The 18152-nt window shown below is 43.7% G+C and overlaps 1 protein-coding gene across 1 annotated transcript in view; it reads left to right on the top strand.

Moving 5' to 3' along the window:
* Positions 1–18152, top strand: part of EFNB1 (ephrin B1) — a 115350-nt gene that overhangs the window by 66438 nt on the left and 30760 nt on the right. Inside the window, exon 2 of the mRNA XM_024201306.3 lies at positions 2140–2417. Coding sequence (XP_024057074.1) covers positions 2140–2417 — 278 coding nt within the window. The remainder of the gene's footprint in view (positions 1–2139; positions 2418–18152) is intronic.

Below are 18152 nucleotides of genomic sequence, written 5' to 3'. Positions count from 1 at the left end.
AGCTTACTGTGTATCTTTTGTTCTAGGAGTCGTAGCTTTTACTAGATTTCATTACTTCCCCACAGCTTACATGGTAAAAGTGCGTCAGCTAAACTGATATGTGCTATTGGTATTGGAATCCGACAGGTGAGATAACCTGCCCAGTCAGAGTTCCAGTGGGTGGCTGACTTCCCATGGGCAAGGCCTGATGGGGGCCCTATAGTTAAGCTACTGGGAACTTGTTAGCTACTGAGGTTTAAGTTCCAGCTGAGCTCTAGCTGCTGGGAAGAGTTTGGGCAGATACAGATACAATGCAAATTATCTGAATCAAATTCTAGAACAGGGAGTGGCTCTTATCAAAAGTAAATGTCCCTGCTGCCCCATAGCCTCACCCTGTCTTGTTGGGCTAGTTGAGGTGGTGGTGGGGGGAAGGGCAATGGCAATTAGAATCAGGGCTATGGCAATTAGAATCAGGGCTACTCTGGTCTCTGAAGCAATAGATGCAGGTGAGATCTTTTTTGGCTGTCTTTTTGCCTTAACTGCAGCTGGAATGTAACTTGGAATCTTTGCCAAGAGTGTGTGGGCTCAGACTCCACCTTGCCTGCCTGCCTCCTCTAAACTTGGCCTGTAAATCCTCTCTGTGGAGCTCATGCGATGGGAATTTTGAAGGCCAGGCTGCTGGCTCTGGCTTCAGCCCTTTGGCTTCTTGCTGAGACTTGTTTGAGAGCCACAGAGCAGGTTGATCTTGTATGTCTGATCTTGTTTCTTTGACGCCTGTAGTTTTGACTTGTGCAAATCTCTTTGGGATGGAGGAGGGGAGAATAGAATCTGGGCATATACTCAGAGTGATGTCTTCTGGTTAGCAATTTGGTGGGGGAAGGAATTGATTAAATCTGGGAGGGGCAGGAGAAATGAATGGAGGTGTAGCCCATCTGGGAGCTCCATCCAATTCTCAGAGCACCCAGATTACATCAGTGGAGTCATGGCTGCACAGCAGAGAAAATTTTGGGTTAATATATATTCCTAGGTTATCTTCCATCAAGAAGAGATTATGCTAAGTAGATGTTCTGCCCCTCCCCTCTCTGCTGCCCCAATTCTTTAATTGCTGTTTAAAATTCAGCTGAGTAATTGCTCTGTAATAATGGAGCCTGAGTGTTAGCCACATTGCCTTCCTTCCTTTTGCTTAGTAATGGCCTGCCTTCCAGCCCTGAATAGCTTTTACCCCTCCTTGCCATTTTCTGTCCAATCCTCCCTTGGGCATACTGCCGAGTTTAGGACTTTGAGGCAACTCTTGTGTGTTGGCAGAAGGCACCCTGCTGAATTAGAGCTCTTCTTCCCTTCCTTATTCAGCAATAAAAATTCCGTTCACAGTGAGGGTGTGAGAGGGAGCTCTTCACACTCACCAGTTCTCATGCCCCCCCCCCCCCCCAAGTTAATCCTCCTCCTCTAAATGAAACCCGGTGGCAGAACCACACCTTCCCAGTCATGGAAATCTGGACAAGGTACTCTTCCCTTCACCCAGCAGGCTCTCTGTGTTCTGCTCCTGGGCGCAAAGAGCACCGTCTTTACAGTACTCCACTCCATGAAGAGAGCAAGTGGTCCCAGCAGCAACCACGTAGTTCTCTCATAGGCTAACCACTGTGCTACCCATATTGTGGCATTTCGAGATTTGGGAGTGGCGAGAGATTGAGACTTCTCCCTGGCAGCTGTGTGAGGCTGACTGTTCAGGAAGGTTAGAGTGAGGAGAATGAGTCTCCATTTAAAAATAGACTGGCACGAGCCCTGGATAATGTACTGTAGATAGCAAACCGGCAGTAACCCTGGCATTGGGGATACGCGTCTGAATGTGGGGGTGGAAGGGAACCTTCAGACAACGGCACTTGCCACCCTCACTGCAGGCATTTGTCATGAGAAGGAAAACGCGTTTCATCATAAAAAATGTTTTGTGGCGTGGAAATGGTGGGAGTTCCACCTGGGGCAAGCTCTAGGTTTCCCTCCAGGAGGGAGGGGGACACAGTTCTGGTCAGGATGAAATTTGTGAACATTGCCCCAGCCAAGCAGAAACTTGTAGCTGCCCTGGTGCACAATGTGGAGCTTCCCCGCTCAGCTGCATCCAAATAGGGCACATGAATCTAATCTCTTACTCTCTTTCCTCTCTAGATTTATGGCTGGTAAAGGGCTGGTCATCTACCCGGAGATCGGGGACAAACTGGACATTATCTGTCCCAAGGCGGAGCTTTCCAGACCTTATGAATACTACAAGCTGTACCTGGTGAAGCGGGAGCAGGCAGAGTCCTGCAGCACTGTCATGGATCCCAATGTGCTGGTGACTTGCAACCGGCCAGAGAAGGAGATCCGCTTCACCATCAAGTTCCAGGAGTTCAGCCCCAACTACATGGGCCTGGAGTTCCAGAGGCAGCAGGACTACTTCATCACATGTGAGTCCTCCTCCTCCTCTTCCTCATTAGCCCAGCTTACAGCTGTCTTTCCGTGTACTTCCAAAGCCTTTCAATGTCCTGATGTTTGTTCCCCCATTAAACTCCCTTTTAGTAGCTGTCTGGGCCAATACTAGGGCATGTCTTCGCTTCACCACAAGAGGGAATACTTCATTGTCTTGCTTAGAGGATCAAGAGGAGGCTTACAGACAGGTTTAGCACATAGGGATGTGTTTCTGATTTGGGCCCTGCTCATGGCTGGCACATATGGAAACTCTCCTTGATCCTGTCCTGTGGGGGATCAAGGGGAAGGGGAACAGTGGTGAGGAGTGGAATGTAAGCTGCCTCTTGGGTTGGTGTATGGTTCTTATCCTGCCAGTGTGCTGTGTGATTAAGTACCCCTCATCTTCCCTCCACCCCCCTCAAAAAAACCACAACATACTCTTGTTTAGTTAAAGGGGCAGGGAGTATTTTCTCAAATTCCAAATGGACCAGGTAGGGGAAAGAGCCATGTTCAGTGACTTCTTTGCAGCCTCCTTGGAGCATGTGTGTTCAGTGATCTCTGTGGGGCAGGAAAGAGGTCAGTATGTGAGACCTTTTTTAAGGGCTTGTTCTGGAAGTAGGAAGAACTTTGTAGTTAATGGATCTCAGGGTAACAGTGAGAAATTGGCCCAGTGTAGGAAATAGCTGTTCAGTTTCCCTTCTGGACAGAAGTTAAAATTAAGCACGTTGGCTGCTTGGAGCTGCCCTTGTGAAATTGACCACAGAGTTGCCTGGAGAAGCAGCCCTTGACAAAGGATCTTGGCATTTAAACAAAACATATTTGCAACATTACTGGTACTGCCTTAGTTTTGACATTGTTTCATTGCTTCATAAAAAATGACGAGGGGGAAGGACTGAGGTTCTCCAAAGCCTGGAGGTCCTCGCAGACACAGGAAAGTGACCATGTTGGATGTGCCCGTCTGATCATGCCTCTTCATTGCTGTTAGAAGAAGGAGACGCCCCTACCCCTGTATAGCTAGGACTCCTTTTGATCTGCCCTGAAGAAGGGGAGGGTTTCTTTCCATATGTTGACCTTTTTTTTTTGTATGCAAGGGCACTGCAATCACCTCATCTCCTGCAGTCAGTTTGGTCATGTTGGGGGTTCAGTGTGCTGTGTCTGGATTCTGTTAGCTAGGCTTCTCTTTCTTTTCTCCTGTGGATTCTCCTGAACCTTGCTGTTTCCACTCGACTTGGCGCAGTGCACTATAACCCAATAGCAAGAAAGCAGGAAAAGGGCACAGCGGCCCCGCCACAACTCATCTGTCACCTCATGCATCGTTGGCTCCCCGTTCGCTTGCTTGCTGTCACATGCTGCTAACTTGCCAATCAGCAGCCTGGACCAAAGGTCAGCCTGCGGTGCCAGAGTCGAGCTCAGAGACATGTAATTGGGCACATCTTATTCAGCAATCTATTCTAGCCCACATATCTCATCTTGGCAGTTGGGTGGGGACGGAGTCTACCAAGCAACATTAACTGTATGCTACAAGTACAGCAATTGCCTGGTTACAGTGACTGCCTTTGTGGTAGGTGCTTACAGGCTCTTTGTGGGGCTGTGCTGCTCATCTTAGCTAGCCAGATCCAAATCTTCCTGGAGTGTCTGCATTTGCTTTGGGTTAAACTGAACAGAACCTGGTGCCCAGAGAGCAGTAGAGATGGGCTCAGGTTACAAGATTCAGAGCCAGATACAGATTTTCAGACAAACCCACTTTTGGGACTGTATGAATCTAGACTTTGGCTTGGGCCCATCTCTAATTCTTGGTGGGAGCAGAGGCTGGTGTTGGAACTTACAGAAAGTTGACACTGTTGATGTGACTAGCAAGCAGAAACTGAACTGGTCATCTGAATGTGCAGAGTGTGATGTCTTTGCAGCCATGGTTTGTGCTGGGAGGGCCTGAAACAACTCATCTACAACCAGCTCATTATGGTTTAATTTTCAAGAACAGTTCAAAGTTAGGGGTAGAAGAAACCAGATGTTGGCAAGTCAGCGTTACCAGTTTTTTTTTGACCTGCCTTCCTCAATCTCTCCTGAGAATGGGGAGTCAAAGAATCTACTCCTGCCACCCCGCATTCTTGGGTAGATCAGCTGATGTCTCCCAGCTCAGCACCACACTTGTTTGGTGAGGCCTAAGGTTTGGGAGTCAGTGATGAGACTCAGTTTCTCCCACCCCTTTTCCATTGTTATAAGGGTGCCAAGAGGAGTCAAGGGGTTTTGGCAACAATGATAGAAACAGCTTTAAAACAGGGTGTTCTTGGTATGGGGGTGGCAGCATTGAGAGTTGTCCTTCCTAATTTTTCCAACAGCAAAGTAGCCTGCCACTTGACTCCCAGACTAATCTTCATCTTCACTCACAGTTGCAGGTTCTAAGCTGGGATTGTGGTTCCATTGTCTCACCCTGAGTTAACTCCCCTACCCACCCAATCACACATGCACATGCTTTATTCACATGCTTCTTAATTCCCAACCACCACTTGCTTCTGCAGGATGTTGTTAGAACCTTGAATGGAGAATCGGAAGCTCATTCCTGGGGCCCCCATCATGTGCAGCCAGCCATTGCTGCTGCATGCTATCAAGGGCCCAAACACAGATTGCCCTCTCCAGCATGGCAGCTGTCAATCTCAGCTAGGTCACACCTCAGTCCTTTCCACAGCTTCTCAGCCAAAGGAAGATCTGATTGAGCTGCAAGTTTCCCTGCAGTGGGCAAAAGAGGGGGGAGTTGAGGGGGCTAAATGCAAAGGAACGAGTCAGCCTTTCATATCCCGGGCAAACATCTTGAAGCACTCGGTCACTGGTTTTTCCATGTTAAGGGTCACTGCAGGTCAAGTTCAAGCAGAAGTCGACTCTTCAAACTAATGAGGATTGAAAGCAGGGGTCCCAACCGGGGCCTCTGTGTTACACCCCATGGGACATCAGGGATTCTTGTACCAGAGCTGACTTGAGCAGTTCTGAGCAAGAAACCCACCGACCTCTGTAACTGGGGAGGGGATGTGCGGGGGGGAAAGACTGATGACAATTCATGCACCAGAACAAGCCCTTCTAGCTCAGGGGTTCTCAAACTGGGGGTCGGAACCCCCCAGAGGGTCGTGAGGTTCTTACATGGTGGGTCATGAGCTGTCAGCCTCCAACCCAAACCCCGCTTTGCCTCCAGCATTTATAAAAGTGTTATAAATTAAAAACACTTTTTTAATATATTTAAGGGGAGGGTCGCACTCAGAGGCCTGCTATGTGACGTGTCACCAGTACAAAAGTTTGAGAATCACTGCTCAATGTTTCCCAAACTTTTTAGTACTGCAGTTCCTTTACAGATATTTTAAAACGTGATAGCTCCCCAGAACCAATGCTGTTTTCTTAACTGACTTGGGACATTAGATCCAAGTGTTCAGGACAGTAGATTCAAGAGGGACATTAGAGTTCTGGTGATTTTTTCAACTTTATTCAACTATATACAATTTAATTATATAATCCAGGTGTCTAAAACTATAATTTGAAAATATGAATTGTTTGGCATGTTCAGGCACAGCTTAAAATTTTTAGTGAAAAGAATAGGCCTGTCTTGAACTGCACAGTAGAGCAGTGTTTGGTTGAATCTCTTAATGGTGCCAGATATAAGTCGTTTTCCAAGTTTAAATGATTTCTGAGTTTCGCTTTCACAGAAATTGTTGCTGAAAGTAGAGACTCTCAGAGATAACTGGAAGTGAATGAAAGCAGCACTTCATGGATTTATCACTGAGTTCGTCTTACTCTCCTTTAACGTAAATTCAGAATTCCTGGTTTGTTAAATTTGAAAATGTGGTCTTCCATGTGTGATCATTTGGTAATTCTAAGATTTACTTGAGCCAAAATACTTGATCTTGAAATGGAATCAGCTGTTACCAAGAATGGTTTTCAAATCCAATTGGCATCTGAAGGTTCATGTTCAACTCCAGGAAAATATTCAGCAAAATGGGAGTACAATCCAAGCAAATTAGTTTAATATTTGGCCTTTAATAGCATTTTGATCACTTTCACCTTGTTCTTTTTTAAAAGTCTGATAACAGTGAAAACATCTTAGTAACTCGTTTTTCAATGTGGCATCTCCAGAAACAACATTTCTTCGTTAATCCCCTGATTTTTCTCTTTGATATCTAATATGTTTGTATTCCGACCTGAACATGTTAGGTTTGCCAGTCAAGTCCACCAGCTCGCATCATCCTGAAGTCCACACTTCACAAGTAACCTTCAAAGCTTGTTTTCCCTAGGAGGAAAATCCTGATTTTTGTTATGCAAGTCAAAGGCGCCTTGTAACACTTTTCCATGTGACAACCATCTGACTTCACTGTGAAACAAAAGCTGAGTGTGGTCAGAGTCCATCTCTTTGCACAGCATGTTAAAACATATTCTGTGCCCAGGATTTTACAAAATTGACAGTTTTTATATAGGGTGACCAGACAGCAAGTGTGAAAAATCGGGACGGGGGTGGGGGATAATAGGAGCCTATATAAGAAAAAAGACCCAAAAAATCGGGACTGTCCCTATAAAATCGGGACATCTGGTCACCCTATTTTTATAACAATGTTGAGGGCTTTGTGTACTTCAAACCGCAGCTTCTTTGATGCCAAAGCTTGGTGATGAGTCATGCAGTATGTCCAAATTGCTGCTGGTGCCACTTCTTTACTCACGCTGCAACCTCACTGTTCTTTCTGGTCACAGCTGCCCACAGACGTGGCATAGTTAAGACCTTCATCCACTACAAATTTGAAGATCTTTAATATTTCCCAACCAGTGTTTCAGCTGGCCTTTCTTTGCAAAATAAACATTTTAAAGCTATTGTACCTGCTTTGACAAATCTCACATAACGCAGAAGCTAAGCCATGTTGGCTGAGTCTATGGATTCATTAAGGTTCAGTGCAAAATATTTACTTTTCTTAACTTACTCTATCAGCTGGTCCTGGGCATTTTCTGCAAGGTCATCAGTGCATCAATGGAATTATTATTTGACACAGGAATGGTTTTTAGTGCCATTGTTGCTTCTTACCCAGTCATAATTTTACATGTCTGTTGGTGATGGAAGTAGATGGGTCTCGCAGATAGAGTGTACTTATTTGTATTTTGCAATTCGCAAGGCCACTGTGTAAGATGCTTTTAAAGAACAAAAGAACAGTTGCTTCTTCAGATCTGACGACTTCTTTTTTTTTTTTTTTTTTTTTTGCTGCTTTAATTCTTTTCCTTTCTGAAGGAAAACACTGCAGTTCTTATTTACGAATTCTGGATGTTTGGTTTCTAAGGGCTTGTCTACACTGGGGGGGGATCGATCCAAGATACGCAACTTCAGCTACGCGAATAGCGTAGCTGAAGTCGAAGTATCTTGGATCGAATTACCTGGGGTCCAGACGGTGCGGGATCGATGGCCGCAGCTCCCCCGTCGACTGCGCTACCGCCGCTCGCTCTGGTGGAGTTCCGGAGTCGACGGTGAGTGTTCGGGGATCGATATTTCGTGTCTTAATGAGACACGATATATCGATCCCGGATAAATCGATTGCTACCCGCCGATACGGCGGGTAGTGAAGACGTACCCTAAATGTCTCTTAATTTCTCTGGCCTCGTACTTTCTTTCACTAACCCTTGAAAAGAAATGACACATTGTGGTTATAGACTTTTTGCCATAATACTGAGAAGCGAAAATCCAAACATAACACAGCTATCATTGTGCTGTCTATTTTTTTTTCCTTTTCTGTTTAACTTAATTAAAATCCTCTGCAGTCAATCGTTTGTTACCTGTAGGCTTAGCACTTGGTAAAAATTGTTCTATTATAAAGATAAGATGCACTGTCTCTCCCTAAGCCTCCTTCCCCTATCTGCTAGAGCAGGTGGTGCTGCTGCTGCTGGGCCCAGGAGCCTCCCTGTGTCCTCTGCTTTAGCAGGGAGCTTTCAGTACAGAGATTTCCCACCAGCTGCTTCCCCCAGCAGGAAGTCTTCCTGCTGAAGGCCCCCTGCAGGGGCAGAGACTGCAGAGAGGTTCCCAGTGCCAGCAGCAGCATAAGACGCAGACCCACAGGTAAGACACAGGTGATTTTTAAGCCTAGTTTTAATACTCTTAATTAGAAAAAAACAAACAGCATATTGATGGCATTTTTTCTGAGATGCTCGTGGCTGCCCCAGGGAGCCATGTCTTAGTTTGGGAAGCACTGCACTAGCTTAACATCTTGTACTCCCAGAATCGGAATTAATAAATGCTTTGATTTCCATTCTCTGCTACTGATCCTTTCCAAACTCTCAAAGGAAAATGCTCTTGCTCTTGATTAATGAGAGGAAACCAGAGAGTGGGGATGGGTCATATATTTTTTCCCTCTCCTTTTTGGGGGAGGAAAACAAAGATTTTTGAGCTTCTGGCTTTCACAAATTCAAGAAATTGTACTTGGTGTTTCATATCACAGAAGCGCGTTGCTTAAATCTTTTGCCTTTAGCTCTAAATGGCTTTTTTTCCACAAACGGTGATGGAAAAGTGTGCTGCAAAATATAAACACTGTTCATGAAGGAGGAATGACTTTGAGCTTGTCTGCCATCATGCAGGCAGGATCCGCCTTGGCTCTGCCAACACATCTGTATCACTCCAGTTCTTACAGACCTGGGCCCCTCTGCAGCTCTGCCAGTATCCCTCAATCCTGACCTGTTGCATCACCTGTTGCTATCGTACAGTCTGCTGTTTTCATAATCTGAGCACATACATCAGTCAGGAATTAGGCTCAAGGTGTTAAACTGATTTAATTTTGACCTAACTGGAGTCTGTTACACAAAATTTGAATTATGTATCAAAGAAAAAACTGTCATATCCCGCTTTTTACCAATGTCTGGGATGGCCTCAGAGACCTTTATAAAATCAGGCTTTACCTGTAAGTTCAAGTGGTAAATATAGCTTCCTGGCTTCTTGATCTGTTGTTGCATATCCCAGTAACTCGCATCTGAAACAAGAGCTTTCTTGCAATAGAGGAATGTTGGGGAGCGTGGGAATCGGGGCTTTGCTTCTCAGTGGAAGTGAGATTTTGCCAGTGCCTCAGAATCCTGTTTAAAGGGCCTTCGCTTAATATGCTATTTCCCCCGCTCCAAGGGCCCCTAACAGGGGAGTTAAGGAATCTGGGAGAACCCTAAGCCTGACACCCCCTCTGGCCCTAAGACCATTTCTGACTTTAATTTCTCTTGACTTCTCCACTCTTTGAAGCAGCCTCCTCGGCTCCAGGATTGTGTCTGCTGTGAACTGACCTTTGGCCCCTGGGTGGGCTGAAGATGCTCCTGTGATCTGGCTGTACCTTCTGCCGAGAAACCCCAGGAACTCACTCTGCCAAGGAATAAAATAGCCAAAAAAACAAAGTCAAAAGTCTCCCATGCAGACCACCCACATGTTCTCATTTTTTTTTTTTCTTTCAAACTTGCCTTGACACAAAAGGTTTTTTCTTCCTTTTCATTTACTGGCGGCTTTAAGCCTTAGGGAAGCTGTGTTCAAACGGAAAGGAGCATGGACAGCAGCATGACGTGGGCTGCCCAGGCACTGGCTTCCCAAGGCCAGCTGGAAAATCCTCGCCATTGGAGCGAGATAGCTTCCTGGGGTTCATCCTCATTCAGTGGCTGCTCCCCCTTCTTTTCCCCCCTCACAGCCGCATTGGATATGCCAAGCTTCGTTTAGGGCCACTTTCATCATCTGGGGGCTCTGCCTAGCCCTGAGCTTAGACTGCTTAGCAATCAAAAAGGCCTTTGAAAGCTAACATAACCTCTCTCCATCCCCTTGGACTCCCAGCGCCAAGCTCTCGAATACCATTTTAAGGCTTTCATTAAAAGCATCTTTTCTCTAAGGGTTAGGCAGAGAAGAAGATTCCTCTCCCAATCCTTTTCTGAAAGAATAAGGCATGAGAACCCTCGTCTGTGTGTCCACACTTTGGCCAAAGTCTCCTTGGGGCTGCAACAGGAGAGCAGCACCTTGAGCTGAGCATCTTGGGCCCAGCCTATAGCACTGGAGCCTTGAGAACAAACATGAACCAGGGTTGTTTTTTTTAATTCCCACTTTGTTAGAATCATAGAATATCAGGGTTGGAAGGGACCTCAGGAGGTCATCTAGTCCAACCCCCTGCTCAAAGCAGGACCAATTCCCACTAAATCATCCCAGCCAGGGCTTTGTCAAGCCGGGCCTTAAAAACCTCCAAGGAAGGAGATTCCACCACCTCCCTAGGTAACGCATTCCAGTACTTCACCACCGTTCTGTGAGTGCTTCAGTAAGCAGATGGCACAACACTTCTGCATGTCGGGGGCTCGAGTTTATGGGATGTTGGATTTCTGTTGGGGGGTGGAAAAGGGGCATGCAGCTCTTCAACACCTGCAAACAAATGGCAAGTTCCCAACAATTGGTGTAGGTGTGGGAAGCTACCTTGGCAGGAAGTCCTTTGTCGTCTTGTGTCCTGTCCCCTCCATGCAAAATCACCCTAGTTTCCACAGGGCAGTAATGTATGAGTGGAAGCTGTTCTTACTCCTCTAGTCATGGGTCAACTCTTCTAGCTGGTGGCTTTTTGGGAAGAGTTGAAGGGTGTGGCCTCGGTAGCTGTGATTTTTTTCCCCCTCCCATCCCTTCTGGTGGAGGATGCACAGACAAGAAACACATCCGTTCTAACACGCCTCCATGTGGCCAGTGGGGATAGAGGCCCCAGTGCTGAGATACACCAGGAAGTAGGAATGAAAGAAGGGGACCTCCTTGGGGTCCTGTGTGGGGATTATGGTAGGTGGTTTGGCTCTGAAGGAGGAGAAAATTCCTCAAAAGGCCATGCCCTACAGTAAAGCATACACCACTCACACCATCTAACAGCAGAATGAAAGATATGGGTGCAGATTTGCTTGTGGCATTTGCTAGTTTCCCCTGTCCCAGCCCCTTTCTCCATTGTAACTGGAAGGTAGGACCTGTAATCCAGTCGTGATTAACTCCTGTCTTTTACTTGTAAGAGAATCCAGACAGGGAATCTGTCAGTTGTGGAGGGAAGTGCAGGATCCAGAGGATGCTGTAGCAGGGCATGGCCATCTTGGTTCTAGCTGTGCAGCAGCTGACTCTGAATAACATTTTTACTGCTGAGGTCCCAAATAATAGATTAGCAAACAGCCCCTGCCATGCAAACGTTTGGTAAACCATTTTGGTAAGCCAGCAGAGGGGTTAGATTCTGCAGCAGGAGCCTAAGGCAAGTACTAGTGCTTTGGTTTACTATTACACATTGATTACACCACTTGGTTTGGGAGACTATATTCCGCAGCATAAGAGATCTCACTCTCAGGAACTTTTATATTCAGCCTAAATTGTGTCTTGTTAACTCCAGCCCACCTCACCTACTTGCACCCCTGTGTCACCCTAAATAATTTCCTCTCCGGTGTTTACACCCTTCAAATATTTGTAGACCCTTATGGTTTCCTCCTCCAGTAAACACCAGGACAGCTTTTCAGTTTTAGTTTTTATCTTACTAACTTACTCCAGGTCTTAATGATTTTTTCTGCTCCTCTGAACTTGCTCCAATTTGGAAATCTCTGGTAATGAGGTGCCCAGAAATAAGTGTACTAATTCAGGTGTATTGGCACCAAAGCTGTATAGAGAGAGGAAATACTAGCTCTGTCCCATGATGCAATGTCTTTGTGGATACAGCCCAAAAATGCATTGGCTTTGTTTGTTGTCACATGCATTTGTAGGGAGATGGACTAGAGATGTCCTTTTGTTATGTTCATGGCCTGCTCTCAGAGAAGTGAGATAGAAACATCGAATATTCTCGTTGGAAGGTTCCAACATACATAATGCTGTTTTCATCCTTAGGATCCAGAACGAGAACACACAGTAACCAAAAGCAGACAGGGCAAAGCAGGCTGCTCCATTAGGCAAAGAGACATGACTCACCCCACCTTGCTCGAGGCCAGGTTGCCTGCAAAACTGACTGCTAAGCCCGGATCACACTTTTCTACAGATCCCAGAGTCTGCAAGTGAGGCTAGGAAAAACCCCATAGCCTTTAAAGTGATAGATTACAATTTGGATAATTTTCAATGTACTGAATCTTTTCAGTCTGTAATGTCTCTTTTAGCTTTAGAAGTATTTGTTTAATTTGCTTTCCGCTTTCACCCTATCTATTTATTTTTAGTGTAGTGATTTTTGGAGGAATTGTGCTTGGTGTTGAACAGAGTCAGAAAGTTCTTGGTCTGATGCAGGCCTCTTTCAGCCTTTGCTACTTTCCAAGTTTTTCCTTATCCCTCAAATACTTGAGTTTGGGATTATATTGTTCTAGAAGTATTAGCTGCCTTTCCCCAGATTAAATCTCTTGCCTTCTCCCTTATATTTGAATGTCTTAAGTACTTGTGTGTTGTATATTTGTCCTCACTGGTGTTTACAGCTCTTCTCAATTTACTATCAATCGTAAATGTAATTAATGTGCCTTATCTTCTCTTGCATTGGCTCACAAAGATTTTAATCAGCTTCTTTAGCATATTAGGATGTGGTTCGTCCAGAAAAACTCATTATGTTAACATTTTCCCAGGAATTTATCTACCTGTTTTTAATCAATAGTTAATCTGTAAACATCTTACTTTTCTTAATTCTTTTAGCTACCATGAACACATCCTTCTTTTATGCTTCCCTAATCTTTTCCCCTATAAGACTTAACTAATTTTGTATTCTAGTTCAGTTGCCTCCACTTGTTTCTATTTCCTATATGTGGTGTTTTGTTTTTTTTTCTTCCAAATTTTAAACCAACCCCTCATGAAGCCACTAGGGTCATTCTTCTTTTTTTCAGACAAATTGTAGTCTCTACTTTAATGATGTCCTAAGATATCCCAATATTCTGCACTTTCACATTTCAATACTACTTCCTATCACATCTCTCACTAAATTGTTTAACTTACCCCAGATTTGCTATCCTGAAAAATTAATACACAAAATGAAGCAATGCAGGGGTATCCATTCTTTCCTGTGGTGATGTAAGTGGCTCACAGTCATTGATATCAATCTTGTGTATTATTCTCAATTGGTTCTTCCTTATCAGCATTGATCTGGGTGGTTTCTTCTGTGGCTGGAGTCTCTGGAGTACAAAGTAGTCTTTTGTACCTTAAGCACATTTCAAGAATGTTTGGCTGTTGAAGATCACAAACAGCTATCTGTGTAGTTAAAATTCCCCATGAGAGTCGCATTGCAACTTTGAGTACTTCTAGAGGTGGGCCAAGAATGTTTGTTCTTGGTTTTTTACAGCCCAGATGTTCAGATGCCTTTTGTTTAATTTCTTGTGTAATAATCAAAACATCAGTTATTCCATTCTGTTTCTGAATCGTCAGTATTTTTGATGCAAGCATGTCCTCTCCGCTTCCCCTTGTTCAAGACATCTAGACAGAATTATGTGTGATATCAGGGAGGAGCAGGTGGTAGTGGTAGGCACCAGTGACATAGGTAAGGATAGGAGAGAGGTCCTGGAGGCCAAATGTAGGCTGCTAGGTAAGAGATTAAAGTCCAGGACCCCCATGGTAGCATTCTCTGAAATGCTTCCAGTTCCACACACACAGCCAGTAGAACCACAGGGTCTCAATGAGTGGATGGAGAAGATGGTGTTGGGAGGAGGGATTTAGGTTTAGTAGAAACTGTGGAACCTTTTGGGAAAGAAGAAGCCTATACAGGAAGGATGGGCTCCATCTAAACCAAAATGGAACCATATTGCTCGCATGTAAAATTAAAATGGTCAGAGTTTTTTAACTAAGGGCTTGAGGAAAGCTGCAGGTGTGGAGAAGCACAGGCTTCAAACAGACACGGGGAGGATTTATTACAGGAGACATTTCTGTATCCTAATAAAGAGGTGAGGATAGAAGTTCATATTGTACAGGTAGGAACTGAAGAGAAGCAGTCAAACAAGAGTCTGAAGGCAGACAACTAAATATTGACAAATTTTATAAGTGTTTGTATACAAATGCAAGAAGTCTAAATACAAAGATGGGTGAACATCAGTGCTTGGTATTAAATGAGGATATTGTTATAATTGGCATCACAGAAACTTGGTGGAATGATCATAATCAATGGGACACAGTAATACCAGGGTACAAAATATATAAGAATGACAGACTAGGTTGCACTGGTGAGGAAGTGGCTCTGTGTGAAAGAAAGCATAGAAACAAATATAGTAAAAAATCTTAAATGAATCAAGCAGTAGCATAGAATGTCTATGAATAGAAATTATATGCTTGAATAATAAGAGTATAGCTGTGGGAATATACTACCAACCATCTGACAAGGAAGGTGACAGTGATTGCGAAATGCTCAGAGAGACTAGAGAGGCCACAAAAACAGAAAATTCAATAATAATGGGGGATTTCAACTATCTCCATATTGATTGGGAACATGTCCCCTCAGGACAGAGTGCAGAGATGAAATTTCTAGATACCATTAATGATGGCTTCGTGGAGCAGCTAGTCCTGGAACCCTCAAGGGGAGAGGCAATTCTTGATTTAGTCCTAAGTGATGCACAGAATCTGGTCCAAGAGATGGACATAGCTGAACCGCTCAGTAATAGTCGCCATAATGTAATTAAATTTAACGTTCTTTTTGGGGGGGGGGAGAGAAGAGGGGGGAGGAGAATATCAATGACGACCATCATAGTAGCATTTAACTTCAAAAAGGGGAACTCTACAAAACCTGAGGAAGCTAGTTAAATGGAAATCAAAAGGAATAGTCACACAGGTGAAATGCCGTCAAGCCGCATGGAAACTTTTTTAAAACCCCATATAGTTTGAGCCTCTTATGTGTATTCACTTAAAAAAAAAAAAATGAAGAGGGCCAAAAAAATGCCACTGTGGCTAAACAGGGTAAAAGTGGTAATTAGAGACAAAAAGATATATTTAAAAAATTTTCAGTATATATCAGAAGCAGGAGGCCTGCCAAACAATTAATGAGGCCACTGGATGATCAGGCTGCTAAAGGAGCCCTCAAGGAAGACAAGGCCATTGTGGAGAAGCTAAATGAATTTTTCTGTATCACTCTGCACTACAGAGGATATGAGCGAGATTGCCACACCTGAGCCATTTATTTTAGGTGACAGATCTGGGGAACTGTCCCAGATTGAGGTTCGATAGAGGTGGTTTTGGAACAAATTGATAAATGAAACAGTAATAAGACACTAGGTCAGTTCTGAAGGAACTTAAGTATGAAATTGCAGAACTACTAACTGTGGTATATAACCTGTTGCTTAAATCAACCTTTGTACCAGATGACAGGAGGATAGCTAATGTAACACTGATTTTATAAAAAAAAAAAAAAAAAAAAAAAAAGAAAAAAAAAAAAGAACCAGGAAAAAACAAATAAATTTGACAGAAAAAAGAACAAGAAAAAAGAAAAAAAAAAAAAAAAAAAAAAAAAAAAAATAAATAAAAAAGGGACTCCGGAAGCGATCCTGGAAATTACAGATCAGTTAGCCTAACTTCAGTACCAGTCAAATTGGTTGAAGCTATAGTAAAAAATAGAATCCTCAGACAGATAGATGAACATGATCTGTTGGGGAAGAGTCACCACAAGTTTTGTAAAGGGAAATCATGGCTCACCAATCTATTAGAATTCTTTGAAGGGGTCAACAAACGTGCACAAGGGTGATCCAGTAGATATAGTGTACTTGGATTTTCAGAAAGCCTTTGACAGGGTCCCTCACCAAAGGCTTTTAAGCGAAGTAGGCAGTCATGGGATAAGAGAGGGTCCTCTCATGGATCAGTAACTGGTTAAGGGATAAGAAACAAAGGGCAGGAATAAATGGTCAGTTTTCACAGTGGAGAGAGGTAAATAATAGGGTGCCCCCAAGGTATATTTGGACCAGTGCTGTTCAACACATTCATAAATGGTCTGAAGAAGTGAGTTTTTTTTACCCACGAAAGCTTATGTCCAAATCTGTTAGTCTTTAAGGTGCCACTGGACTCCTTGTTGGTTTTTTTGGATACAGACTAACACGGCTAGCCCCTGATACTTGAAAAAAGGGATAAACAGTAAACTTGGAAAGTTTGCAGATGATACAAAATTACTCAGGATACTTAAGTCCAAAGCAGATTGCAAAGAGTTACAAAGGGATCTCACAAAACAGGGTGACTAGGCAACAAAATGGCAGATAAAATTCAATGTCGATAAATGCAAAGTAATACACATTGGAAAACATAATCCCCAACTATACATACAAAATATTATGGAACCATTAGGAAAGGGATAGATAATAAGACAGAAAATATCATAATGCCACTATATAAATTCATGGTACCTCCCACACCTTGAATACCATCAGCAGTTCTGGTCACCCCATTCCAAAAAAGATACATTAGAATTGAAAGAGGTACAGATACGTGCAACAAAAATGATAAATTTAAGGCTATGGAACAGCTTCCGTATGAGGAGAGGTTAAAAAAAATACTGGGACTGTTCAGCTTAGAAAAGAAACAGCTATGGGAAGATATGATAACGGTCTATAAAATCATGAATGGTGTGGAGAAAGTGAATGTACCCCTTCACATAACACAAGAACCAGGGTCACACAATAAAATTAATAGGCAGCAGGTTTAAAACAAACATAACGTACTTCACACAACACACAGTCAGTCTGTGGAACTTGTTGCCAGAGGATGCATTGAAAGCCGAAAGTATAACTGGGTTCAAAAAAGAACTAGAAAGTTCATGGAGGATAGGCCCATCAGTGGTTATTAGCCAAGATGATCAGGGACACAACCCCATGCTCTGGGTGTCCCTAAACCTCTGACTGCCAGAAGCTGGGACTGAGGATGGATAAATTGGCCTGTTCTGTTCATTTTATGTGAAGCATCTTGCACTGGCCACAGTTGGAGGACAGGATACTGGGCTAGATGGATCATTGGTCTAACCCAGTATGGCCGTTCTTATGTTCCCTTTGTCTCTCCTAAATAGATTGCACCTGTTTATATCAATATTCAAGTTACATAGAATCCTCCCAGCAGGTGGCAGTTTGTCATTCAGTGACAGTTCTCCTTGCTTGTTTTAACATTCTGATTACATGTGTTTACATACCTTAATATATCAGTACTCTTCATTTTTCTATTCCACAACAACTTGTTTGATATGGTGGAGGTACATGCCAGATTAATTAAGTTAAAAGCTCCTCATTTTCCAAGTTAAAAGTTGAAGTGCTTGGAGTCTATTGTAAATGGAAATTTCTGTAAATAAAGCCCCCTAAGCAGCTTGACCCTAGGAGGTTGGCACCCTATTGAAGTGCAGACTAATCTAAAGTTACTACTTCTCTCCGAAGGCGTTGCAATGTTGTGAATCAAAATCTTTTATGCACCAGTGGCACAATCAGTTGGTTTCCAGTATTGGTTTGTCTTCACTAGTGCTTGGGGCCAGAGGGATCTCTCCAAGTCATTTAAGTTTTTTCTCTAGGTTCCTGAAACCGTTCTTGATTTAATTGAATCTTAATGTACTTGTGGTCATTTCCACAAAGCTTATGACCACTGAGTGCTTCTCCAGATACTTCAAGATATCCACTACCTCTTATAGTGTTCTGGTACCTAGGAGATGACATTGTTTACTTTCTCACCATGGACCTTGTTATGGAGTCACAAATGAGGGCTGCTACCCCGCTTTTTTCCCAGCAGGAAGACTCTAGAGAGTAGAGTAGGAGCAGTATCTGTGTGGTGTTGAATGGATGGACCTGCAGCCTTTCCAGTCCCATCAGGC

Source organism: Terrapene carolina, unplaced genomic scaffold (assembly GCF_002925995.2).
Source record: "Terrapene carolina triunguis isolate 2854851 unplaced genomic scaffold, T_m_triunguis-2.0 Scaffold131, whole genome shotgun sequence".
Classification (NCBI taxonomy): Eukaryota; Metazoa; Chordata; order Testudines; family Emydidae; genus Terrapene; species Terrapene triunguis.
Note: the sequence above shows the minus strand (reverse complement) of the source record. Positions and strands in the feature narration are given on the sequence as shown.